Source organism: Muscardinus avellanarius, assembly GCF_963383645.1.
Source record: "Muscardinus avellanarius genome assembly, chromosome: 8".
Classification (NCBI taxonomy): Eukaryota; Metazoa; Chordata; class Mammalia; order Rodentia; family Gliridae; genus Muscardinus; species Muscardinus avellanarius.
The window spans coordinates 89,803,588-89,830,732 of record NC_137794.1 but is presented as its reverse complement, the minus strand read 5'-3'; the positions used below and the strand labels follow the sequence as shown (position 1 = coordinate 89,830,732).

The 27,145-nt window shown below is 39.2% G+C and overlaps 1 protein-coding gene across 1 annotated transcript in view; it reads left to right on the top strand.

Moving 5' to 3' along the window:
- MAP3K5 (mitogen-activated protein kinase kinase kinase 5) overlaps nt 1–27,145 on the top strand; it is a gene marked incomplete at both ends in the record, with an annotated part of 219,913 nt that overhangs the window by 91,372 nt on the left and 101,396 nt on the right. The window contains 5 exons of the mRNA XM_080700133.1: nt 2,293–2,486; nt 3,236–3,404; nt 4,618–4,724; nt 8,388–8,558; nt 25,203–25,315. Coding sequence (XP_080556259.1) covers nt 2,293–2,486; nt 3,236–3,404; nt 4,618–4,724; nt 8,388–8,558; nt 25,203–25,315 — 754 coding nt within the window. The remainder of the gene's footprint in view (nt 1–2,292; nt 2,487–3,235; nt 3,405–4,617; nt 4,725–8,387; nt 8,559–25,202; nt 25,316–27,145) is intronic.

Genomic DNA, 27,145 nt, shown 5'->3' with positions numbered 1-27,145 from the left:
GAAGGAGAACTTGAGAAAGAAAATCTAATGTTTTTTACTTAAAAACCAAATCTCAACCTGGTGAAGTTTTTCTCATATGTTAGCTGATAGGCGTATTTCTGCCTCATTACTGACGCACAAGTGCCTCTGATCATGGACTGACAAATTAAGTCTGGCCCTCAGGGCACTTGGCACTGCTCATCTGTTTGCTGAAAGCAGTCACTTGGCCCCTGCAGGGCTCCTGTAGAAAGTGACAGAAGATTGGAGACAGGTGTGCCAACCTGTTAAGGCCACACAGGAGAGTGTGTGACCCTCTCGTGGTAATGATGTGTCCTATAGAGAAAGAGTCCCCAACATATCACAGACCAGCTGCTGAATCTAAGTCGGTCTCCTCTCCTGAAAAGGGAAGTCAGTAGCATCTTCTCCAGTGGTTTGTGGTGCAGGTGAGAACGTGCATATCTCGGCACCTGCAAGTGGTGTGTAGATATTTGCCCTTACTGGCTCAAGGCTAGGGGGAGGAGAAGTGCAGTCTTACCTCCATGTGCTTGTGTGGCTGGCAGCAGGTCATCTGGACTCCTTGTGCACCTATCACGGTGATAAAAGGGTTTGCCACTGTATCGGCCAGCATTTGGTCCCTGAGAAAAACAAGTTAAAGGAAGAAAGACTTACTGTGGCTCTCAGTTTCAGAGGTCACAGTCCAGGCTCAGTGACTCCACTGCCTTGGGCCTGAGGTGAAGCTGAACATCATGGTGGAAGGGCGTAGTAGAGGAAAGAGACTCAGCTCACAGCAGCCGGGAAGCAGACAGACAGACAGATAGACAGACAGGCCTGGGAGAAGAAATACCTGTCCAGGCTTGCCCACAGTGACCTATTCTTCTAACCAAGCCCCACCTGTCTTCCGTTCCCACCACTTCCCGGTAGTCCATTGGGCTGTCAGTGGGTCACTGCACTGAGGAGGTCAGAGCCCCAGGATCTGCTCACTCCCCAGAAGCCCCCTACCCCCATCAACACTGCTGCACTGGGGAGCAGGCTTCTAACCCAGGATCCTCTGGGGGACACCCCAGATCCAGACTAGAACAGAAACAATTACAGGTCCCATTCTGTTCCTCAGCCCCCAGCCTTTGTCTTTCTCTATGGATTTTCTCTTAGGGGTCTCTCTCGTTACCTTTATTCAACCCCATCAAATGAGTCTCAGGTCTGGGTTTTGGCTTTACAGTCCTGTCACGTACAGAAATATATGCCACATGCAGTCTGATCACATGTAGAAACTTCCTTTTGGACATTCAGATTAGATCCCAACCTCTTAAATTCCATCCTCTTTCGAGTGAACATTTCACTCTGTCACACTGAAAATCAAATCTCCTTTTGAAGTTTTCTCAGAACCTGGTGGTCAGGACATTAAAGATCACTGGGTAGAGAGCCGGGCATGGTGGCACCTGCTTATGATCCCAGTTCTTGGGAGGCTTAGACAGGAGGATTGCTGGTTCAAGGCCAGTCTCAGCAGTTTGCTGAGATTCTAAGCAACCTAGTGAGGAGTCCTGTTTCGAAATAAAAAATATATATAAAGGGCTAGGGGTATAGCTCAGAGGTAGAATGCTCCTGGGTTCAGTCCCCAGTACCACAGTACACACACACACACACACACACACACACACAATCAATGGGTAGAGAAGAGGTTGTGGGGAAAGAGTGGAAGCAGGAGACTGGTTCAAAGCAATGGCAGAGGCTTAGGCCAGTGCATCGACTCTGGTGCCAGTGGATATGAGGTGGCAAATGGCCAAATAGGAGATCCACTTTGGAGGCAGAAGACATTGGACTTTGACAGTGCCTGGGAGTAGAAAGCATTAAGGATTTCCTGTGGGCCTCTAGTTTTAGGGACTGAGAACCATCACACATGGGAGGCTCATTTAAACATTAGCTCTCAGTAAAACACTGAGATAATGTATTTTACTGAATTTATGCTGTGTCTCTGATTATATTTTAAGTTCCCCGAAGGCTGAGCTTTAAGCTACTCTATTTTTCCTAACCACATGTCACAGTGGCATGGTCATGCAAGATGGTGAATAAATATTTAATGACTGATAGAAACTGTTGTCTGTTGTTTGGTATCATCTGGAAGTCCTGATTATATTGAATGGATGCAATTAAAGAAATGGGGAGATTTCCATTTTGATAGGTCATGAATAAAAGATGAGGGTTTTCCATTTCCCTTTGATTTCAGAATTATTATGTAAAATGAAGTAAGTCCTGGGTTTCCATCCCTGTGAAGTCCCTGGGCGAGCTCCCCAAGCCCCGCTCCTTCTCTCTCCACAGATGTGCACTGGGAACTACACCTTTGTCCCTTACATGGTGACTCCGCACAACAAGGTCTACTGCTGTGACAGCAGCTTCATGAAGGGCTTGACAGAGCTCATGCAGCCCAACTTTGAGCTGCTTTTGGGACCCATCTGCTTGCCTCTTGTGGATCGCTTCATTCAGCTCTTGAATGTGGCCCAAGCAAGCTCCAGGTAATGCCAAATAATTTGGTGAGCATGAAGTGTTGTTCTATCTCATTTATTCACGCATCTTATCAGTTGTTCCTTAGGTGTCAATGTCCAGCTAAGAACTAGGAAAGAATATCCTCTAAATGAATAAAAGAGATGCCAGATAGTTCACATGTTGCATTTTTTCACTTTACAGAACAACTTAACATCACAAAAAGGGACTATTACTCTGTTATAGTGATTACAGCTAACACACACACACACACACACACACACACACACACACACACACAGATTAAATATAGAAACATTAGAATAAATGCCCAGGGACTTTGAGGGCCAAAGCTCTGCAAAAATTGCTGAGAACATATTTTAGTTGAGAACAATCATTTATTTATATTAATGAATGGTGAAGCTGAGTCAGAAAGTAAAGGTTGTATTATGGTCAAACCACAGGCGTAGGCAATTTATTTAGGGAAATTTCTACTGAAAATAGTAAACTAAAAAGGTTTTGGCATTAGAAGTGGCACCTTGCACGAAAATTTATTAAGATGGAATATTTTTTCTGTTCAGCTCTTTCAGAAACAAGTCAGCATATAAAATGAGGTAGACAGACTCCCAAGTTTCTTAATAATGCTAAGTAAGTTTATTCTGTGTATCTTAGTGAATTAAAAACTACTCGTTCAAACATCCTTCATTTCCTTATAAAATTGCTGTTTTTCATTAGAGTCTATTTCTAGTGTTAACTCTGAATTTTTTTTTTCTTTCTACAGCCAGTATTTCCGGGAATCTATACTTAATGATATCAGGAAAGCTCGAAATTTATACACTGGTAGAGAATTGGCGGCCGAGTTGTCAAGAATTCGGCAGCGAGTAGATAACATTGAACTCTTGACAGCAGATATTGTCATCAATCTGTTACTTTCCTATAGAGATATCCAGGTGAGAGGCTGCTTCAAGTAAAAATTTTGCCATGCATGTTGGAGGAACAAGGTGCTGTTAAGATGAAAGTTCATTTAGCTAATAAGTAATTCATGTTGCTGCATGCAACTTTATTGACTCTTCTAAGCTTTCCATCCTGTGATTTTATGATGAATGAAAAAGACTCATGAGGTAATCAGTGATTGTGAAATACTTTTATTGTAAAGATTTGACTTTTCTTCCAAAAGAGCAAAAAGAAAAATCTGCTCATACAGCTCACCCCTTGATGGTCTGTTCTACCCTGTTATTCTCAGCCCCACCTGTCACTCAGTAAATGAAAGGTTTGCTTGGCAAATTGTGGAAATTCTTAGAGTGTCTGGACATATCTTTTACTTTTTGAAATTGTGTTGTTTGGAACTGATAGTACTGGATCTAACTGGCCAGAAGCAAGAAATGTGCAAATGATTAGTTATAAAAGTAACTTAAACACATGTAATGTAAAGCACAGAAACATACTATGTCATTTTGACTGATGCATACTTGAAGTTTTAAATATGGTAAGTAGAATAAAAGCTTCTGAGTTGAGGGTTTGCCAGTAGGTTTTTACAGTAAAATGCAAGTGACTTCTGGTTTCTTATTTCCACTCCCAGCCTTTGAGGTCTGTGTGAAGCTTCCAGTGCACATGGAGACCCTCATGCTGTGGCACTGAGGGGCCACCCCAGGGCGGCTTACTCCTGGGAAATGAAGCCATCTTGCTACTTACACCAGAAGGCCAATCAATCGCTTCATGTTCTTGAAAATTTTTGTCCCTGCACATAATTATTCACTACATACACAGAATTAGACTCTGTGAACACCCATATATACAATACAGCACCATCCTGTTCAGTTTTTAGTAACTTTAATTTCCATCAACATAGTAACTAATGTTTTTATCCTAAGAACCAAATTATTACTTCTCTCCCCCCACCTTTTTTTGTAGTGCTGGGACTTGAACCCAGGACCTCATGTATGCTAGGCAAGCATTGTACCACTGAGCGAGACTCCTAGTCTCATATAACTCAAACTTCATAGGGGAAAAACAACAGTTTCTTGTTGGTTCCTCAGAGCACTCTGGTTTCTGATTGGTTGTTTAATGCCCTACCCAGATTCAGATCTGGGTGGCAGAGACATTGCCTTGTCAGAACCTCTTCCCCATGGTTTAACCCTCTGCTGTTCTCCTCTCCTCTGGAAGGACTATGATTCAATTGTGAAGCTGGTAGAGACTTTAGAAAGACTTCCCACCTTTGACTTGGCCTCTCATCACCATGTGAAGTTCCATTATGCATTTGCGCTCAACAGGTAAGAAGAAAAAAACCCCTGCTACAATGCGCTGATTTATTATCGTTTACAACTCCCTCTTAGAATATAATATTTAAGGCTAGGCATGGTGGTGCATGCTTATAATCCCAGAATTTGGGAGGCAGAGACCAGAGGATCATGGTTCACAGACAGCCTTGACCCTTCTCAACTCAGTGAGACCCTGTTTCAAAAATAAAAGGACTTGCCGGGCGTGGTGGCGCTCGCTTGTAATCCCCATGCTTGGGAGGCGGAGACCGGGGGATCGCGCAAGTTCAAAGCCAGCCACGCTGGCTTAAGAGACCCTGTTTCCAAATAAAAATATATAAAATAGGTCTGGGAGTGTAGCCCAGAGGTAGAAGGGCTTCCAGGAACCCCAGTACCACCAAAATAATGATAATAATAATTAATAATAATAATAATAATAATAATAATAATATAGAGCTGAGGATGTAGCTTGGAAGTAGAATCCCCCTGGGTTCCATACATGCATGTATGTTTTGTGTGTGGGTGTGTGTACATATATACACATACATATATATATGTATGTGTGTGTATATTATGTATGTGTGTGTGTATATATATATATATATATATATCAACCACATAAAATATAGAAAGCATGCTTTTTTTCTTTTGGGTAGGAGAAATTCCCCACTATTTGTATGTATATTCTTTTTCATCTCTGACAGAGTTTATATTGCTATTTATATTTCTTAGAATTTTAAAAATTTTATGAGTATGATACTTTGTTTTTATACTCTGTTGTTTGGGGAATAGTGAAAAAAATATTTCTGTGCAGGTTCAGCATAGATACAAATTTTATATATTTTCTATGGGCGGCTGGTTGAATACAGGGGTGCAGAACCTATGGATAACAGGGTCCAACTTTATACCCAATAACAAATAGTCATTTACACAAATATTAACCAAAATAAAGGTAGTTACATGTAGGCGAACATATCCCTAATCAGAGAATATTTTTACCAGGACTACTCTAAACACACCTAATTATAAATAAAACTTTGTTGGTCAGGTCTCTGGAAACCAACTAGGACTAGGATTTACACTGTCGCCTCTGGGCCTGCCTATGCTGTCTACTTTTCTTTTTCTTTTTCTTTTTGCATACTGTAGATTGAAACCTGAGGCCATCTTTCTCCAGGCTACACACCTAGTCCTGTTTTATATTATTTTTTAAATTTGAAACCGGGTCTCACTAAGTTGCTAAGGCGGCCCTCGAACCTGTGATTCTCCTGTCTCAGCGTCCCAGGCATGTGCTAGCATGCCCACCTGCCTGTGCCTTGTGTCTGCACACTACACCTCATTGTCACTTCCTGCTCGAGCCACCATGGAGAGCCCTCTGTTCTCTGGCTGTGCAGGGTGATAGAACACTGAGCTGTTCAACATGGAGCTGGTTTTTTCTTCCATGGTGAGAGAGTTGACTATCTGCGTAATTACCACAACTGAAGAGAATCGTGGAAGGGGAAAGTGGAGGGACCTCACATCTAGAGAGCACTTGTCATTTGTGTGTAGGCCTTGATTGCCATAACTTTAGAGTCGAGTCACCTGCAGGCTGGAAGGGCTGAGTAACTGTCCCTGAAAGCCCACAGTGAGCATGCCATCCAACCAGGGTTCAACGCCAGATCCTGCTGGCACAGGGTGTGTTCTCCTCACCACTGGCTTTGCTGCGTCTAAAAGAAAAAGTTAACGTGCCCCTGGACATGGTGTCTTTCCTCCTTTATCCCCTAAAACTAGACCTCACTACCTTTATAAGTAAACATACAACAAAAGTTTGTTTTATCTTCCTGCTTATTAATATCTTCTTTTTTTTTTTTTTTTTTTTTTTTTTGGTGGTACTGGGGTTCCTGGAAGCCCTTCTACCTCTGGGCTACACTCCCAGACCTATTTTCTGTATTTTTGAAACAGGGTCTCTTAAACCAGCGCGGCTGGCCTCGATCCTCCTGCCTCTGCCTCCCAAGCGCAGGAATTACAAGTGTGCGCCACCACGCCCGGCTAATATCTTCTTTTTAAAAATAAACTTCTCGGCCGGGCGTGGTGGCGCACACTTGTAATCCCCGTGCTTGGGAGGCGGAGACAGGAGGATTGTGCAGGTTTGAAGCCAGCCTCACTGGCCTAAGAGACCCTGTTTCAGATATATAAAATAGGTCTGGGAGTGTAGCCCGGAGGTAGAAGGGCTTCCAGGAACCCCAGTACCACAAAAAAAAATTAATTAATAAAATAAAATAAAATAAATAAAAAAATAAACTTCTCCATCATATTGAGGTTTCGTGTGATAGAAACATACATGCACATAGGACCCAGTGCGTTTCCCTCCTGATCACACATGGCTTTCTCCCCCATTCATAATTATTGACATCTCCGTTATATTTAATAGTTATGTGAGCTCGTTAGAGATTAGCTGCTTCAACTTATTTTCAAATAAATTTGTTTTTGACAGCTGTAATGGAATATGTATATTTTGAAATGAAAAGTAAAAATCTTTAAGCACCTCTTATAAGTTTACTTTATATATGTTTCTGCCTCTCTCCTAAGATTGCATATAAATGATAAGCATTGTTGTATGAAGCAGTATTGTTAACTCCAGATGTTTTGTACAAAGGCTAGAAGGAAATTTCATGCAAAGAAGATCTGAAGAAGTAGTAGTTGAGAATAAATATGATAATATCTGTTTTTTCTTAGATAGATTTATCTATTTTTTTTTCTTGGTGCTGAGAATTGAGCCCATGGCCTTATGCATGCTAAGCAAGTGCGCTATCATTAAGCTACAAGTCCAGCCCATAACTTTTTAAATAATAGCTTTATTGAAATATAATTTATATACTATGCAGTTTATCCATTTTAAGTATATAACTCATTGGTTTTAAAATATATTTATAGACTTGTATGACAACACTAATATATCTTAGAACATTTTCATCAGTTACCCTAAAAAGAAACCCCCTACTTCATTAGCAGTCACTCTGTGGTCCCCCACCAAACTCTCCAGCCCCTAATAGTCACTAATCTACTACCTGTCACTATAGATTTGCCTCTAGACAATTCTGTCAGTTAGCATAATGTTCTCAAGGTCCCAGAAAGGGAAATCCTTTGAGAATTTTTATCTGATTTTGAAAACTATCTACACATGTTCTTTAAAAACAAGCTGCGTAATACAGCTTCCTTCAATAATCAGTTGCTTAGGAAATATAAATTAGGTAATGCCTAGGTTAGGTCTGGTTTTTGCTATTGTCTGTGAATTAGTTGGCTTAGTGTTTTAGAGCAAATGTCATTGACCTAAGGTCAAAGGCTCGTTTCTATTTTGAATAATGGGCTCTGCCCCATTCCAGGCTACAGATTGTATTCCTAACTCTCCATAAATTGGGACCTACATATAGGCTACAGGGAAATTGGAAAGACTGTGGATAGATAAGTACAAATCACCATAATCAGAAGAGCAACTCAAAAAAGATCTTCATTAGACCCAGTAGACATGTAATAGGCTAACAATGGCTTAGGAGAGAGGTCAACAAATGACTCAAATGTATTGTTGCTTTAATCCTGCCTAACTTTCCTAATGTGAATCAATACATTAAATAGATTTTAAAAGATAATTAGCCTATATTGCTTTTGTGATGTATATTGAAACAATGATGTTTTCTACCTTAGGAGAAATCTCCCGGGAGATAGAGCCAAAGCTCTTGATATCATGATTCCCATGGTGCAAAGTGAAGGGCAAGTGGCTTCAGATATGTATTGCCTTGTTGGTCGAATCTACAAAGATATGTTTTTAGACTCTTATTTCACTGACACTGAAAGTAGAGACAATGGAGCTTCTTGGTGAGTACATAGGATATAAATAAGCGGCTTCCTTGATAGATGTGTGACACATGGTTGTGTGCAGATGAGCGTGTTTATGTATTATTTACCGATAGATTCTGTACTGTGAAGTGAAATCTTAGATTTTATAACTTTAGCACATAATTAATGACATTCATTTATCATGGGATGAATGGGATGAGTGACTTAGAATAAAGAGGATGAATAGACCATTTAAAAATATTTTTGGCCGGGCATGGTGGTGCATGCTTGTAATCCCCGCGCTTGGGAGGCTGAGACAGGAGGATCGCACAGGTTTGAAGCCAGCCTCAGCTACTTAGTGAGGCTCTCAGCAACTTAGTGACACCCTGTTTCAAAATAAAATATAAAAAAGGGCTGGGAGTATAGCCCAGAGGTAGAAAGCCTCTGGGTTCCACCCCCAGTACCACAAAAAATATATATATATATTTTTGATCCAGGTGTGGTTGCACACACTTCTAATTCCAACACTTGGGAGGCCGAGGGAGGCAGATCACAGGTTCATGGCCAGCCTCAGCAACTTGGTGAGGCCCTTTGCAATTTAGTTAGACCCTGTTTCAAAATAAAGAATTAGTTTATCCACTATAGAGATCAGTATGGAGTTCCTCAGAAAACTGGAAATAATCCACCATATGATCCAGCTGTATGACTTCTGGTTATCTTTCCAAAAGGGATGAAACCAGAGAGCTAGAGTAATATATGTATACCCATGTTCATAGCAGCACAATTCACAATAGCCACACTATGGAACCAACCTAGGTGGCCATCAACAGATGAATGGATTACAAAATTATGAGATATCCACACAATTGAATTCTACTTAGCAATAAAGAAGAACAAAATTATGTCATTTACAAGAAAATAGAAGGACTTAGAGACCATTATGTTAAATGAGATTAGCCAGTCACAGAAAGTGAAGGGGCATATGTGTTCATGTGGAAGCTAGGGAGTAACTGGGATGCCAGAGGGACTCCAGACAATGGAGGAAAAACCTCAGAGGAGCCAGAAATGTGGTCAAGGGAAGGGGAGGGGAAAGCATGAGGTTAATTGAAGGTTCATTGTTATGTGTCATATGTAAAAATACCAACATTAGGCTCAGCACTTTGTATAGGAAGTGGGGAGATGGGGAGACATTGGGAGGGGCCCAAGTGCTGTGTGCATGTATGTCACTGTCAACATGACTTACATTATGATGTGACACTGTAATGCACCCATAAAAGCATATAAAGAAGAAAAAAACTGAAAATAAGTAAGTAAAATTGAAAAAACCCAAAGAACAAAACAAAACAGAAAAGAATAAAATAGGGCCGGGGTGTAGTCCCTGGGTTTAATACCTAGTAACACACACACACACACACACACACACACACACACACACGCACGCACACTGTATATACAACATACGATGCTTTAGAGAAGCTTGAAATTTACACAAAAATTTTAACATAAAATATTTTTTAATAAGTGAGCAAATAAATAGCAGAAAGTTATATAGAGTACAGTTTCTTTTACAGAATGCAAAAAAAGTCATACAGATGTAGTATAAGCATAGATGTAGGATGGCATTGTGAACTCCAGATGCAGTATTATGGTAACTAGTGGAGATTGAAGAGTAGAAAAAAATCTTGGAGTGAGTCACCTGCAGTATTAAGCTTATTTAAAATATTTTATTTAGCCAGGCGTGGTGGCGCATCCTTGTAATCCCCACGCTTGGGAGGCGGAGACAGGAGGATCGCGCAGGTTCTAAGCCAGCCATGCTGGCTTAAGAGACCCTGTTTCCAAATAATATAAAAAATATGCCTGGGAGTGTAGCCCGGAGGTAGAAGGGCTTCCAGGAACCCCAGTACCACCACCAAATATATATATATATATTTTTTTAATTTAAACTAAGTGGTAACTATATCAGAATATTGTTTATATTATTCGTTTCTACTTACTATTCCTAAAATATTCTCTGATTGTAAATATACACATATTTACATATTCACAATATAAATATGTGTATATTTATATGTTTGTATAATATATATTTTTAAGGAAGTCAACATAGTTCAGTCTTCATTGATGGCCATAAACATTTTTAAGTTTAACTTTTAAAACCTTATGCCATTTTAGCAGTTTAAAAGGAGACCTTGTGTTATGATGGGTTTTAACCAGGGAGGAGAACATAGAACAGTGGTTCCCTACATTTTTCATAGGAAGCTTTGGTTTAGATTTCTGAATTTGTACAATAAAAATTTTACTATAATTTTAAAAGTTTTATAGTTTCTCTTAACCAAGTTTTTTTTTTTCTCCTGTTACCAAAGAGAGTATTATATCTGTACAGACTTTGTGTTGCCGTAAGACTTACACTTTAGCAAAACTCCAAATGGTAGGAGAACTTGAATCTGCTATTTGGGGAGCATGGTGCCTGGCGTCAGTGTTTTGGGATATGGTCGTGATAATGCGATGCATGGCCTGCGTGCATCTCATTATCCTCAAAGCGCCTGGTTTTCATGGTCAGTGACTTGAAATAGAAACCAGCAGTACTAAGAAGTCAGTGTGCAGTGCTTGTCCTGCACAGGAGTAAAAGAAAAGTGTTTCCTCATTCCTCATTGGAAAGCAAAGCGCTGGACTACCAAGGGGCATCTTCAAGGTCGCATCAAGTTCAGGCAAGGAGCAGGAGCAGTTTTTTCTGGTTTTGTTTGGTTTGAACTTTTCCATTCCTTTTTAAGGCTTCCTGTTTGGCCTGAGAGGATGAAGTGTCTCCAAAGAGCTTTGTGGGCAGGGTCCTCAGGTCATGTGGAAGATGTCCTGACTTTTATGATTTCCTATTAAGTTACCCCAGAATTTTCTAAGAAGAGGGAAGGCTGTTAAAGTTCAAAGACTTTTAACGGGCGAGTCCTTAGAAACTGAGCTTGCTTGTGTCACTTATGGATTTATTTAATAATGTGAGAATGTCACTTTCACTGTAGACATTCTATACCATTATCATCATTATATCCATTTGCCCTAAAAGACTCTAAGCAGGACTTCCCCACACACCTTGATTTTAAAATGGGTGATTTTTGAGCTGGGAAACATTCCCATAATCCCAGTACTTGGGAGGCTAAGACAGGAGGATCACAGTTGTTGTTGTTTTTTTTGGGGGGGTTGTTTGTTTTTTTCATGAGTGTGTGTGTGTGATAATGGGGATGGAACCCAGGGGCATTGTACCTCCAAGCTATACCCCCAGCCCTATTATTTTTAGTCTTTTTATTTTTGAAACAGGGTCTCACTGAGTTGCAAAGGGTCTCGCTAAGTAGCTGAGGCTGTCCTTGAACTTCAGTCTTTCAGTCTCAGCCTCCTGAATTCTGAGATTACAAGCATGTGCCACCATGTCTGGCAGGATCATAGTTTTGAGGCCAGCCTTCACAGCATAGTGAAACCCTGTTTCAAAATAAGAAAGGCTGAAGGTATAGCTCAGTGGTAAATTACCCCTGGATTCAATCCCCAGTATACACACACACACACACACACACACACACACACACACACACACACAGAAGGAGGAGGAGGAGGAGGAGGAGGAGGAGGAGGAGGAGGAGGAGGAGGAGGAGGAGGAGGAGGATTGCTCTTGGGATCTTGGGATTCTACAATTACCCAAACACCTTACTCCAGTGCATTTAAACAACACAAAACTTATCTCATAAATCATGAAGTCTCAAAGTCATACTGACTGTACCATAGGTTGAGTCAGCAACTGAAAAATACTAGCTTAGGCCCTTTCCCTGGCTATTGCAGGGGTGGGGGCTGCCCTCAAGGTGGCTCTCTTAGGCTTGCCAGGTGGTGCAGCCATTCCAGGATCAATCCAGAGTAGCCAAACCAATGTCCAGAGAAAGAAGGCGGCCTTTTCCTGTATCTTTAAGACAAAGAAAGCATTCTCATAAAAGTCTACCCCAGACATTCCTTACATCTTTAAGCTTATAGTATTCCCCCAGTACCCCAGCACTAGATAAATCACTGGCAAGGAGGATGGGACTAATCTCTGGGGAGGGATGAGGACTTTGTAGTGTGGTTTAAATAAAGAAGCCTATATGTTAAAGTCCTGGAACCTAGTAGGCAGACAGTGTTATGTCCTTCGTGTGTAATATAAAAAACTATTGTGCATTTCTTCTGCATATTTGTTAAATTTATTCTTTCTTGAAGTGGATGTTAACTACATCAAATTACCCTTTCCCTGATGTATTCCTAAGGTCCTCTTTCTGAATCTAGCTGAGTCGGGAATCCCTGCGCCTGGGAGGCTGAGACAGGAGGATTGCACAGGTTTGAAGCCAGCCTCAGCTACTTAGTGAGGCTCTCAGAACTTAGTGAGACCTTATTTCCAAATAAAGTATAAAATAGGCCTGGGAGTATAGCCCAGAGGTAGAAAAACCCCTGGGTTCCACCCCCGGTACCACAAAAAAAAAAAAAAAATATATATATATATATATATATATATATATATGAATCTAGCTGAACATTTTAGTGAACAGGGAAAATGTGAAGTCTAGAGAACCTTCAAACAGGCCTTGTGCGAGTTTCATACACCAGGCTGTCACCTGGGATGGGCAGTACTTCCTTTAAGGTCACATTTGGTTCTGGAGAAAGTGGTATTCTCATTCTTAACAGGAGATACAAAGTCATTTTCAGAACTTCAAAAGAAAACTAGGTGTCTATACTGTATTAGCATAATCATACCTCTCTTGTTGCAATGCTGAAAAAGATCCATAGCCAGGAAATTAAAAGTAGTAAGTCTGTTTTTAGCATTAATATGTTCATTTTTCCATAGTAACCGGGAAAGAACAGAGAGCCCTGCCTTATCAACGATTTTTCTTTTACGTCAATGATAGTGCTATTCAAACATTAATGTGTGCCTAATAAAGATTTCGTTTATACATTATTAATAGTGTTGCCTTTACTTTGGAAGAGTTATGCAACAAACCTGTCAACATACAAATAAAGACTAAGGCCCGTTTTCCATTTGCCAGATTAGCCTTCTGTTCCTTACCATGGCTTTAAGATGCCTTTCTGGGTATCATCTCCATTCCTATCGCTCTCTGTCCCTCCTCCAGCCCCAGAGGTTGAGCTCACTAGCATCTCTTTGAAATCATTCTTGTTTAGTCCTTTATTGTATCTGACAGATGAGTTTCTAGACTTTGGATGATTTCCTTTTTTTTGCAAATGATCAAATTCTTTCTTTTTACTTGTAAATATTATATGTATAATATTCATTACATTCAGCATTCTCCGGAGAAACAGTCAACACAATATAGATTAAGACAGGATTGATTTCAAGGAATTTGATCATGTGATTATAGGAGCGAGTCTGGAATTGATTGGGTCAGGCAGGCCAATGGAACAGAAACCCAGATGAGGGTTGATACTGCAGTCTAGAGTCTGAAACTTGTAGGGCAGGCCGGCAGGCTGAAAGTTCGAGTAGGATTTTGATATTACAGTCTTAAAGCAGAATTCCTTCTCTGGAATATTTCAGTAGTTGCTCTTAAGGAATATAACTGATTGAATGAGGCCTACTCTAACTGTGGAGAGTAATCTGCTTGACTTAATGTAAACAGATTGCAAATGTTAAACACATCTACAAAACATCTGCACAATAACATTTAGACTAATGTTTGACCAAAAAGGCACCAGAGCCTAGCCAAGTTAACACATATAATTAACTTTCATGTAATATATGTATATATGTGTACATATATATGTATATGTGTGTTATATAGTGTATTTATATTATAGGGAAATTAATATATTAACTTATACGTGGGGGATTTTTATTTTTAGAAGATAAAGCCTGAGGAATTCTTAGTAACTCAGCCCAGCTTGCTGGTGTTCAGATGTGTTCAGATAAAATGGATCCTAAGGGACCAGCAGTTGCAGGATGGCCTGGGAACTTGGGTAAAACATTCAATGTGCCCAGAGTTGCTTTGTAAACAAGAGCCTTGGGACATTGGGCCTGAGCTTTGATCACAACACTATAGTCAGAAGATGAGAGATTTGCTGAAGGTCTGTTATAGCATGGCCAAGTTCAAGTCCAAGAATGATGATATTTAATATGTCTCCATAGAGGTTTATTAAATGTGGTTAATGAATATTAAACGCCTAAGGAAAACAACAAAGGCTTGTTTATGCAGTGACCATCAGAGGAATAAATGAGAAAACAGATGTTTGCCAGGCTGAAAAGGAAGACTATGGAAGAATAGGAGGGCTTTTGCTCAGTGAACCAAAGTGATTGCCTGCAAATCTGGCTGAACATCAGAATAGCTAGAGGATTTTATAACAATTTCAAATTCTTTGAACCTGGAGATTCTGCTTTAGTTATTTAATAGATTAACCATCATTGATTAATATGACTGTTCTTCATTTATTAAATGGTGGATTTTCCCTCTTTTCCTGCTATACTCTTCCTTCTTCATGTCTTCAAAAATTAGGTCTATAGGGCTGGGAGTGTATCTTGGAGGTAGAGTGTAGCTTGGAGGTAGAATGCCCCTGGGCTAGTGCAGAGTCTTTTGAGCTCTTTGTATATTCTGGATATTAGCTCTCTATCAGAGTGGCTGGTAAAGATCTTCTCCAAATCTGTAGGCTTTCTCTTTTTTTTTTTTTTTTTTTTTTTTTTTTGCGGGTCCGGGGATGGAACCCAGGAGCATTTGACCTCCAAGCTATACCCCCTGCCCTATTTTTTTATTCTTTATTTTGAAACAGGGTCTCACTAAGTTGCAGAGGGCCTCACTAAATAGCTGAGGCTGCCCGCGAACCGCGATCCTCAGATCTCAGCCTCCCAAATGCTGGGATTACAAGCGCGTGCCACCACGCCCGGCTTAGGCTTTCTCTATAGGTTCTTGATGGTTTCCTTTGATGAGAAGAAACTTTTTAGTTTGATGTCATCCCACTTGTTAATTATTGCTTTAATTTCCTGCGCTTTGGAGGTCTTGTTGAGAAAGTTATTTCCTGTGCCTATATGTTGGAGTGTTGAGCCTATGCCCTCTTCTAATAACTTCACTGTCTCTGGTCTAATTTCTAAGTCTTTGATCCATCTCAAATTGATTTCTGTGCACAGTGAGAGGTAAAGATTTAGTTCCATCTTTCTACAAATGGATAGCCAGTTCTCCCAGGACCATTTGTTGAAAAGGCTGCCTTTTCTCCAGTGTACGAGTTTGGCCCCTTTGTCAAAGATCAATTGACTATAGGTGTTTAGGTTTGTTTCTGTATCTTCTCTTCTGTTTCACTGGTCATTCTGCCTGTTGTGACAATACCATGCTGTTTTTACTACTATTACTTTATAGTATAATTTGAAGTCTGGGATTATGATGCCTCCTGCCTGGTTTTTATTGCTAAGGATTGCTTTGGCTATTCTGGGTCTTTTCTTTCTCCATATAAAAGAAATGGGCAACTGAACTGAATAGACACTTCCCAAAAGAAGAGATACAAATGGCCAATAAATACATGAAAAGGTGTTCAACATCATTAGCTATCAGGGAGATGCAAATCAAAACTATGCTGAGATTCCATCTAACCCCAATCAGAATGGCAAGCATAAAGAAATCAAATAACAATAAATGCTGATGAGGATGTGGGGAAGGGGGAACTCTTTTATGCTGTTGGTGGGAGTGCAAACTAATTCAGCCACTACGGAGATCAGTGTGGGGATTCCTTAGAAAACTGGGAATAGGCCCACCATATGAGCCGGCTATACAACTTCTGGGTATTTGTCCAAATGGGTTGAAATCAGAGAACTACAGTAGCATATGCATGCCCATGTTCATAGCAGCACAGTTTGTAATAGCCAAAATATGAAACCAATCTAGGTCTCCATCAACAGATGAACGGATTGCAAAATTTTAAGAAATACGCACAATGGAGTTCTACTCAGCTATAAAGAAGAACAAAATCATGTCATTCGCAAGAAGATGGAAAGACCTGGAGAACATTATGCTAAGTGAGATCAGCCAAGCACAGAAAGAGAAGGGACATATATTTCCTCTAATATGCCCAAACAAGGGAGTATTAGGGATACCAGAGGAACTCCAGAAAATGGAGGAGAAACCTCACTAAAGCTATAATAGAAGGATGGGAGAAGAAGAAGGCTGAGGTTGATTAATGAAGGAGCTACATCCAAATTTGTGTAAAGTGTAAATATAGCAGGGTGGACCTGGACACTCATTGTTGGGAGGGGGTAAGGGGAAGTGGGGGAGAGAGGGCACCAAGCAAAGTCTATATGTATGCCATTTTCAATATGTTCCACATAAAAATAAAAATAAAAAAGAATGCCCTTGGGTTCAATTCCCGGTACAAAAGAAAGAAAGAAAGAAAGAAAGAAAGAAAGAAAGAAAGAAAGAAAGAAAGAAAGAAAGAAAGAAAGAAAGAGAGAGAGAGAGAGAGAGAAAGAAAGAAAGAAAGAAAGAAAGAAAGAAAGAAAGAAAGAAAGAAAGAAGGAAGGAAAATTAGGTCTAAACCCTTGCTCTACTCTCCCCCTCATCCCCATCAAAGCCCTCCCAAGTGGGTCTCCTCCCAAGTGGGTCTGCTCCCATCTTTCCAGCCTTCTTAGAATATGAGTTTGCATTCTATTTTGGAAGAATTGTGGCAGTTATTAGAAACCTACCTGTAGACTGGATATAAACATGTGAAAACTATGGAATTCTCATATAAGTACAAGTTTAAATTCTGAACTTTGTTATCACTCGGCAAAGATGAAAAGAGATGAGAATATTTTGACATGAGTGCAGTGTAAAAGTCACTTTTCTACACCCGTCTTGGAAATATAAATTGCCAAGCTCTTTCTGAAAAGCAATTTGACATTATGCATCAAGAGTGTTGGAATAATTCGTGTTCTTTGATCAAATTATATCATTTGAAAGCTATCTTAAAGAGATAACAGATATAGGAACAAAGATGTTTATAACAGTTGCTATGTGGAATTTTATGGGAACAAAAATTCAGAAGAAACCAAAATATGTAACAAAAGGGAAATTGTTAAAGGATGGCAATCTCCATCAGATGGAGTATCATTCATTAAAAACTGTGGGGTTGGGTTTTTGTTTGTTTTGTTGGGATGGTGCTGGTTAAATTTACCATCTTCACTTTGAAGTGTACAGCTTACTAGCATTAAATATGATTGTTGGGCAGCTGTCACCAGCATCTCTGTACGAGCTCTTTCCCTTCTGCAATGCTGAAGCTCTATACCCATTCAATAACAGCTTCTACTTACTCCTTCCCTCAGCCCTTGCCAACCACCGTTCTACGTTCTGTCTCTACGTGTTTGAGATACTACAGGTACCTTGTGTAAGTGATATCTGCTTTGTGATAGTCTTATTTCACTTAGCATAATGAATGGAGTCATATGTATCAATGTTTCCTTCCTTTCTGAGGTTGAATACTATTTCATCATATGCATATCCCATGCTTCGTTTATCTCTCCATGGACATGTAGGTTATTTCCATCTTATGGATATTGTAAAGATTGCTTTGAGATCCTGCTTTCAATTCTTTTGGATATATATACCTAGAAGAAAATTGTGGTTCATTTATTCTTAATACTTTTGTGGATGCAACATAATTATGCATCATAATGAGATTCCAAGTGATTGTGGTTTTGGAAAGTGTTGCATAGTATAGCATATTCTGTCAATTTTTATTTATTTATAGAGAAAAAGGTTAATTTAGCTTATGGTTCTAGAGTCTGGGAAGCCCAAGGGCATAGCAGTAGCACCTGGTTAGGGCCTTTACGTGGCATCAAACATGACAAAAGGTGAAAGAACTTGTGACTACATGCAAAAGAGAAGGTATAAGGGAAAACCCACTTCTATAACAACCTGTTCCTGCTGTAACTAGCCATTGCCATGATAATGACATTAGTGCATTTACAAGGCTCTATCCCATGAGCCAGTCATCTCACATTAGGCCCACCTCCCAACCAGCCACATTGGAGTTAAGCCTTTAACACAATATCATGTCAAATTAGCACACAGATTGTAAAAAATAGTGCAATTCTCTCTTTTTAAGAAAAAAAATAAGTTCATAGTAAAAATTTTAACATGAAAAAAGATGGAATTGGGGCTCTTTTGTCCCTGAATTTTCTATTGTAATAAATAATGTATACAGATAGTTAAAATTGCAAAGAGGGCTGTGCCTATCTCCAGCTCCAGTCAACAAGGTGATTGGGCACTACTTCCCTGCACAAGCTGTCCTGCTTTGCTTCCAAGTTATTTTATGAGTGATAATTTCAGAATTATCCCTAGAGATGCAAAGCAGCAGGAAATTCTAATTTAATTACTTGCATTTCACTGAAAGAATCACAGCTGCTCTAACACAAACAAGGAAAAATGAGTTAAATAGAAAACTCGTCCTCAGTTTCTATCTTAATGGAAAGTCGATGATCCTTAGCTACAAGTAATCAAATTGATAATTTTTTTTTCGGGTCTGGGGATGGAACCCAGGGGCATTCAACCTCTGAGCTACAGCCCCTGCTTAATTTTTTATTCTTTATTTTGAAACCGGGTCTCACTAAGTTGTAGAGGGCCTCACTAGGTAGCTGAGGCTGTCCGCAAACCGTGATCCTCCGGTCTCAGCCTCCCAAATGCTGGGCTTACAAGCGTGCGCCACCACGCCCAGCTTGTGAGAATATTTTTTATGCTTGATGTGTGTTGAACATCTCAGTGAAGAGGCAAAAAATGAGCCAAATTGTTATCTGAAGACTTTATCACTCACTTTACTTACTGCTCAAGGACTTAACTGCTTTGAAAGCTACACAACCAGGTGATAAATAGTGCTAATAATAAGGTAGTTCTTGAATGAAGTCTATTACCTTGAAAGCTTGAATGAGAAGTACTGTGTGTGTGTGTGTGTGTGTGTGTGTGTGTGTGTGTGTGTGTCTGTGTTGGGGGCACTGGGGATTATACCTAGTAGTATTCTACCATTGAGCTACACCCCCAGCCCTACTGTATTTTTTATTTGGAAACAGGGTCTCACTAAGTTGCAGAGGGCCTCACAAAGTTGCTGAGGCTGGCTGAAAACCTGTGATCCTCCTGTCTCACCCTCCCAAGTACTGAAATTACAAGCGTTCACCATTATGTCTGGCAGAAGTAATTAATTTTAAATGTAATAATAAATCACATTTAAATATAAGAAGCATTACATTTCAAATGCAATAATAAGTTGAGTGAAAGTTATTTACTTTCAACAAATATTTAGCACTAATCTAGAAAAAGAAAGAAAGAAAGAAAGAAAGAAGGAAAGAGAAAAGAAAGAAAGTTGGAAATATATTCATCAGAGGCTTCTACTATTATTGTTCTCAAAGTGTTTAGGTTGGGTGTTGAACACTTTCTTTGATAGAGAATATCATCTTTCTGTATTATATTATTAGAAACACATTGTCCTTTTTGTGGGAAGATTATGTCTTCCTATCCCATGACACCAGGCTTGTTTGTTTGTCCTGATTGATGTGCATTCTAAGCCCAAGCTTTGAGTCATTTTGTGGCTGTTATGTGTTTTTTCCTTGGCCATCCCATGAGAGGCTGCTCTGTTAGGCTGGGTTCCAGAGGACAGGAGTTGGGATTTTCAAATTGTTTGATACTGTGGGCACAGCCTAAAATTACTGAGATATCATTTTCTGCTACAATAGGTAGTTTTATTATTTTAACATCTACATATATTTTTATCAAATTTGAATCTTAAGCTAGGTATCATGACACAAGCCTGTAATCCCAGTACTTGGGAGGTTGTGATGGGAGGATCACATGTTCAAAGACAGCCTCAGCAACATAGGAAGACTCTTAGAAACATAGCAAGACCCTGTTTCAAAATTAAAAGAAAAAATAAAAAGGGCTGAGGGTGAAGATTGAAGATAGAATGTCCCTGGGTTAATTGCCAGTAACACACACACACACAAGTTAAATTTTAAAAAATAACAAAGTGGTGAAAATATATAGAAAGTATTAGTGCCAAGGAACTAGAGAATACAAAAAAGACAATAGAGATCAAGTGTACTGGGAGTGAGTTTTCATACCAATAAGCTTTGCAGTAATACCATGAAAAAGGTATCACAGACCACTTCTTCAAAGAAAACTAAACTCTATTTAGCCAGGAGTTAATGTCTCATTAAGCCCTTATTTGGGCAAAATGCATGCTATATAAATAACATCTTCAATATGTTTAGTAAATTCCAATAACATTAAAAGCTCACACAACAAAGGTGATATGCAAATCACTTATTTCCATGCTAGGTATAGATTATGATCACATTGTTTCATCCAGGTTAGACTTTAGACCACTAAAGGAAGTCGATAATTTCTATCTTGTATTTATCACCTGATATCACCAGGTGGTTTTTGGTATGAGGTAGAATATGCTTTCTTCATGCCACAGGTGATGACAGTCACCTGCAATGTGCAGGCATCCTGATGATACAGGTACCAGAGAGTCATTGATCAACAAGACTGATAAGGCCCCTGCTGTCATGGTGATTAAATTCTACTGGTGAAATAGAAGAAATGAAGAATTTCTAATTATTACAAATGCTTAAACATAATAGAACTATTGATATTTTCCATTTTTGCATTGTGTAATGCTAATATTTGAGTTTCAAGAATTTCTTTGTTTCACCTAAGATGTCATATTTATTGACATAAAGTTGTTTTGAACACCCTTTTAGCTTTCTTTCTTTTTTTTTTTTTTTTTGGTGGTACTGGGGTTCCTGGAAGCCCTTCTACCGCCGGGTGATACTCCCAGACCTATTTTATACCTTTTATTTGGAAACAGGGTCTCTTAAAGCCAGCATGGCTGGCTTCGAACCTGCGTGATCCTCCTGTCTCCGTATCCCAAGCGCGGGAATTACAAGCGTGAGCCACCACGCCTGGCTTTAGCTTTCTTTTTAATGTTAATAAGATATATGTTGATATTCCCCTTTTGTTTCTAATAGCATGGTGACAATTTTTATTCTTTTCCTTTTTTTCTCTGCTTCTCACTTTCTTAACTTTTGTGTGTGTGTGCGTGTGTGTGTGTGTGTGTGTGTGTGTGTGTGTTACTTAGGGAGGTGTGGAACACAGAGGTTTGTTTGTGTCTTTGTTTGTTTTACCTCCGGGATATGCTCCCAGACCTATTTTATACTTTATTTGGAAACAGGGTCTCACTAAGTTGCTGAGAGCCTAAGTAGCTGATGCTGGCTTTGAACCTGTGCGATCCTCCTGTCTCAGCCTCCCAAGCACTGGGATTACAAGCGGGTGCCACCGCACCTGGCTTACCTCTCACTTTGTGATGACCTGGCTTTCTAGGAATCTATCAATTTCATTAAACTTTGCAAAGAACCACTGGGTGGAATAGCACTCACTGGTAATCCCAGCTACTCAGAAGGATGAGGCAGCAGGAGGATCTCAAGCACTAAGTCAGGTTCAACAATTTAGAGAGACTCAATCTCAAATTAAAAGAGAAAAAAGACTGGGGCAGCAGCTTGGTAGTAGAGCATACCTGAGTTTATTCCCAAGTACAGTGAAAACGAACAAGCCACTGTGTGCGTGGTGGCACACAATTGTAATCCCAGTACTTGGGAGGCCGAGACAGGAAGATCGCAGGTTCAAGACCAGCCTCGGCAACTTAGTGAGGCCCTCTACAACTTACTGAGACCCAGTTTCAAAATAAAAACCAAAATAGGGCTGGAGGTGAAGTTCAGAGGTAGAATGCCCCTGGGTTTATTTCCCACTGTGAGAGAGTGGGGGGAGAGAGGGAGAATGGGAGGGAGAGGGAGAGGGACAGAGAAACAAGTTTTTGCAAAGACCCAACTCTTGACATTACTGATTTTTTCATTATGCATCCGCTTTACATTTCATTGATTTCTTATCTCTCCTTCTGTGTTGGGGATGATATATTGTTCTTTTCTAGGTGGAAGCTTGTAGCATTAATTTTTCAACCTTATCCTTTCCCCAGCAATATGCACTTTAAGATATGATTCTGCATCCCAGAAATTTTGATGTATTGCGCTTTCAGTATTGTTCAGTTTAAATACCTTCTGATTTCCTTTGTGATTTCTTTTCTGACCCTCAGAAGTGGATCGCCCAGTTTCTGAATGTATGTTTCTTTGTTGTTCACTACTTTAATTTTGTTGTGAGTGAAACATGCTCTGCTTTATTTTTCTCCTTTGAGATTTCTTGAGAAATGCTTCATGACCCAGAACAGGGTCCACAATCGAGTGCAGCATTCTAGATAAGTCGATAAGATTCACTTGGTTAATTGTGCAACCGATTTCTTCCTTATTCTCCTTGATTTTATTGTCTGCTTGTTTGATCATCACGGAGACAGTATTTTAAAATCTCCATCTGTGACTGTAGATGCATCTATTCTGTCAGTTATTACTCTATATGTTTTGAAGCACTATTAGTAAGTACATTTAGGACCATTGCATTTTCTTGTTACCTTGCTCCTTTTATCACTAGGAAACTCTTTATCTTTAGAATCATGTATCTGCTAGAATTATTGTCCTGAAATTAGTTTGGCCTGCTGCTGCTAACACATAAATCACTGTGTCTGCATGTATCATTTCACTTTCAGTCTGCCTGTGTTCTTGTATTTAAAATGCATACTTATAAAAAGATAAAAATACTTTGGAATCACCTGTAGTCATTTGGATTTTTTCCATATTCCACAGGCACAAAACTGTCAAAGCCAACTAGCTGAGATTATTACTCATTTGATTTTGTTTCCACTCAGAGACATGTTCTGCTTAACCTAGTAAGCCCCAAGTTTTCAATTCTGTAAACACAGTAAATAGTATTATTTCAAAGTTACTAACAGTGGTATGTTTCTTGCTCAATTTAAGGTTCTATAAGTGTTCCACATTTAGGGTGATGGGACACAATGGGCTAAAAAGTAAGACCCTTAAATGAGGCACAGCAGCCGGGCATGGTGGCACACGCTTGTAATCCCAGCATTCGGGAGGCTGAGACAGGAGGATCGTGGTTTGCGGACAGCCCCAGCTATTTAGTGGGGCCCTTTGCAACTCAGTGAGACCCTATTTCAAAGTAAAGAATAAAAAATAGAGCTGGAGTTGTAGCTCAGAGCTACAACGTCCCTGGGTTCCATCCCCAGTACCACAAAAATAAAAAAATAAAAAAGGCACAACATGCTCAATATTTAGAAAGATGTATTCATTTTTTTGTTTGATGTTTAACTTGTTTTAAATTATGGGACATTCTACATTATCTAATTCAGTAAATCCAAAACAGTTTAAGAAAATATGAAATATTGTTATTTTCAATACACTTCCACCAATAAATTCTCTTGATAAAAAACAATAAATTATGGGACATTTAACGTATACATGAAAGCCAAGAATACACTCTACCCCCTTGTGCTTTTGCTATTCCTATCTTTAATTGACACAGTTGTGGTTTCCACAGGAATAGCCTGTATCTTGGGATGGCAATATGTTTTTTCCTTACATAATAGTTATTGTGTCTTTAAATAATTGCATAGCCTTGTCCCCAGCTCCATTGCATTACTCCCTAACTGTTCTCTATATTTATTAGAAATCTGTTCTCTTTATTTTCTTCATTCACTTTTTAAAATACACTTGTTGCTGCATCGTAATTATACAGAACCGCGCGGTTCCGAGCGATACGTGCACACAGCACTTGGTGCGCTCCTTCTGAATCCACCCTACCCTCCTCGTGCATAATTAGTGAGGTTGGTAGCGATATTTTTAAATCTGGACCTAGTAGTGTTTGAACTGTTTCCTTCATCGGGTCTTTGTCCCCTTCCTTCTCCTGCCCCCAGTTCCCTTCTGCTATTTTTCTTGTCTCTCTCCTCATTTATCTAAAGTCTCTTGTTTCCTATTTTCTCCCTAGCTTCAGATTTTTTTTTAACAAATAAATATTTCATTTTTTGTGTGTTTGCTCAAGTGGATTCTATTCAGTAGGATGCTTATTTTAATTTTCTTCTCCATGTGCCCAAATGAAATCATATTGGATATCATTGCCTCTTTAATCATGCATGTGTGGAAAAGGATTTTAAAAGGTGTCACCTTGAAAATGGCTATTCAAACACTGAAGTCCTTGGGAAGGTAGAAGTGTTTTCAGAGGTTGATACGCAGTTTCACGCATATGCAGAAAAGGGTTCTCAGACTCTTGGAGCCAAAATTAGTATGCAGGGGCACAGTCCCTGCTTTTCTTGATTCCTCCCTGGAACGGACGTTTTGTTGTTGTTTCTGTATCACTCGTATGGAATTGGGTCCTTTCAGTTTGTCGTCCAGGAGATCCTCCTCGGTGCTTTGTATATTTTTAATGGTTTTTAAAAGCCACCTAAAAAATGTATTTAGGGTTTTCATATTTTAAAATTTCTACTGCTAACACACACGCATTCACATATTCCTGGTAGACACTTGAAAAGAGGCTTTTTGAAAGGCTGGGGTCACTAGGTCGCAGGCAAGTTACGCAGTAATGCAAAGGAGCTGGGAACAAGGCTGCACAGTCACTTGAGCATTAAATCCTAATGGCACACTAGATTCTGGGGTGAAGGCCAAACGGAATATTTTTTGCTTAGGCACCACAGTTATGCAAACAGAAGTTATTGCACACACAGGGGTTCATGATTGGGAAAGTAAACTTGCACTTTTTTTTTTTTCTCTTGTAGGTTCAAAAAGGCATTTGAGTCTGAGCCAACACTACAGTCAGGAATTAATTATGCAGTTCTCCTTCTGGCAGCTGGGCACCAGTTTGAATCTTCCTTTGAGCTTCGGAAAGTTGGTAATTACATCTTGATATTTTACATGGAAATCAAGAAACTAGACCCAAAGTTAGTACAAGAAAATAAAAGGAGAGAAAACCATTAATCTTTTTACTTTCTTTCTTGTCTTCATGGAAAAAAAAAGTTTATTATTTGGCATTTCATACTGTTATATAGAATTCTGATATTAAGATCTAATTCAATTTTGGTTTTTTTTTTACCTGTTTGTGAAAGCCTCCTTTTTAACAATTACTGTTCCATCTCAAACTACCACTATTGATATGGGCTCTACATTCCCAAATAAGATTAGTGTTTTGTGAAACACCAGGAATGTTTTCTATTTAAAATTATGCTTTCCCGGTTCTTTTTAAAATAAAAAATAAGCCAGGCATGGTGGCAGGTGGCATATGCTTGTAATCCTAGTACTAGGAGGCTGAGACAGGAGGATCGTGGGTTCATAGCCAGCCTCAGCTACTCAGTGAGGCCCTCTGAAACTCAGTGAGACCTTGTTTCAAAATAAAGAATAAAAAATGGGGCTGGGGGTGTAGCTTGGAGGTAATGCTCCTGGATTCAATCCCCAGCACCACAAAATAAATAAATAAATAAATGAAAATAAAAATAAAAGTAACACTTCTATTTTCTTTTGTTTTTTAAACATGCCTGTCCCCATGGCTTTATTGATGTTGGAGATGGAACCTCCAAAACTCCTAGGAAAACAGGTGGAGTAGATGGCACATTCTTAGTAGTAACTGGCTTAGGGACCATCTCGAATTTCAGCCACTTATCCAATGTGCTTTTGTCTCTTTTATCTGTAGACATTGTCTCATCTGCTGACCCTTCTTTGGAGTTCAAAGAAATCAGGGCATCTGCATGAACAAGTTTTGAGTGATTTGGGTTTTGATAATGCATTTTTTAAAAAAATTCTAGATGCTGGAATACTGTCTATGGTAATAAGATTTTTGAAAGAGGATATGTTGCCTCTTTCAGAGAACCTTTCTCACCCTGATGAGTTATTATAGACATTGAAGGGTTTGGCTATATTTTTTTTTCTGAATGGAAAAACATTAATCATAATGAAGCTATGTGGAAGGAACATTGTAGGAGGAAAATTTTCCTTTAAGGTTTTTAACAGGAGAATGTTTTAATTTTCCATAAAGAAAAATAATCCTGGGAGTTTGAACATTTTAAGGGAAATTTCCATATGTAATGTTTTAGGAAAAATTTGAAGGTAAATAAAGTTTGAGTATGATATTAAGTATTTTATTAAGTCCTAGTCTAAAAATGATTAAATATTTATTATTGCTGGATTGCAGTGATATTTAGGCTTAAAGCTCTATTTGAAATATTTTTTGTTTGGCAAATAAAATCAGAGAAAATATGCCACAGATTGTTCTTTTTAGAAATTATAGTAAAATATTTTATTGAAGATTAATTTATAAACACTAGCCAAAATTCCTTCTTTTCCTTTTTGTGGCACAAGGGATGGAATCCAAAGACATTCTACTCCTGAGCTGCACCCCCAGCCCCATTTAATTCTTTATTTTTGAAACAGGGTCTCACTAAGTTACAGAGGGCCTCACTAAGTTGCTGAGGCTGGCTGTGAACCTGCAGTCCTCTGGTCCAAGCATGTGCCACCACACCTGCCTTAAAATTTCTTCTATATCAGTGGTCTAAACATACTTTTTATTGCTCTATTCTTTAACTCAAAGTGTAGTTTGGTTGAAGCCACTAAATCCTCGTAAGACTTGACATCAGTTCACATATGTAGGTAAAGTAGTAACAATCATTTGAAAACATTTTTAAGTTGAGTATAGATTAGGACAGTTCGCAATCTGAGTTTTGAGGAATTG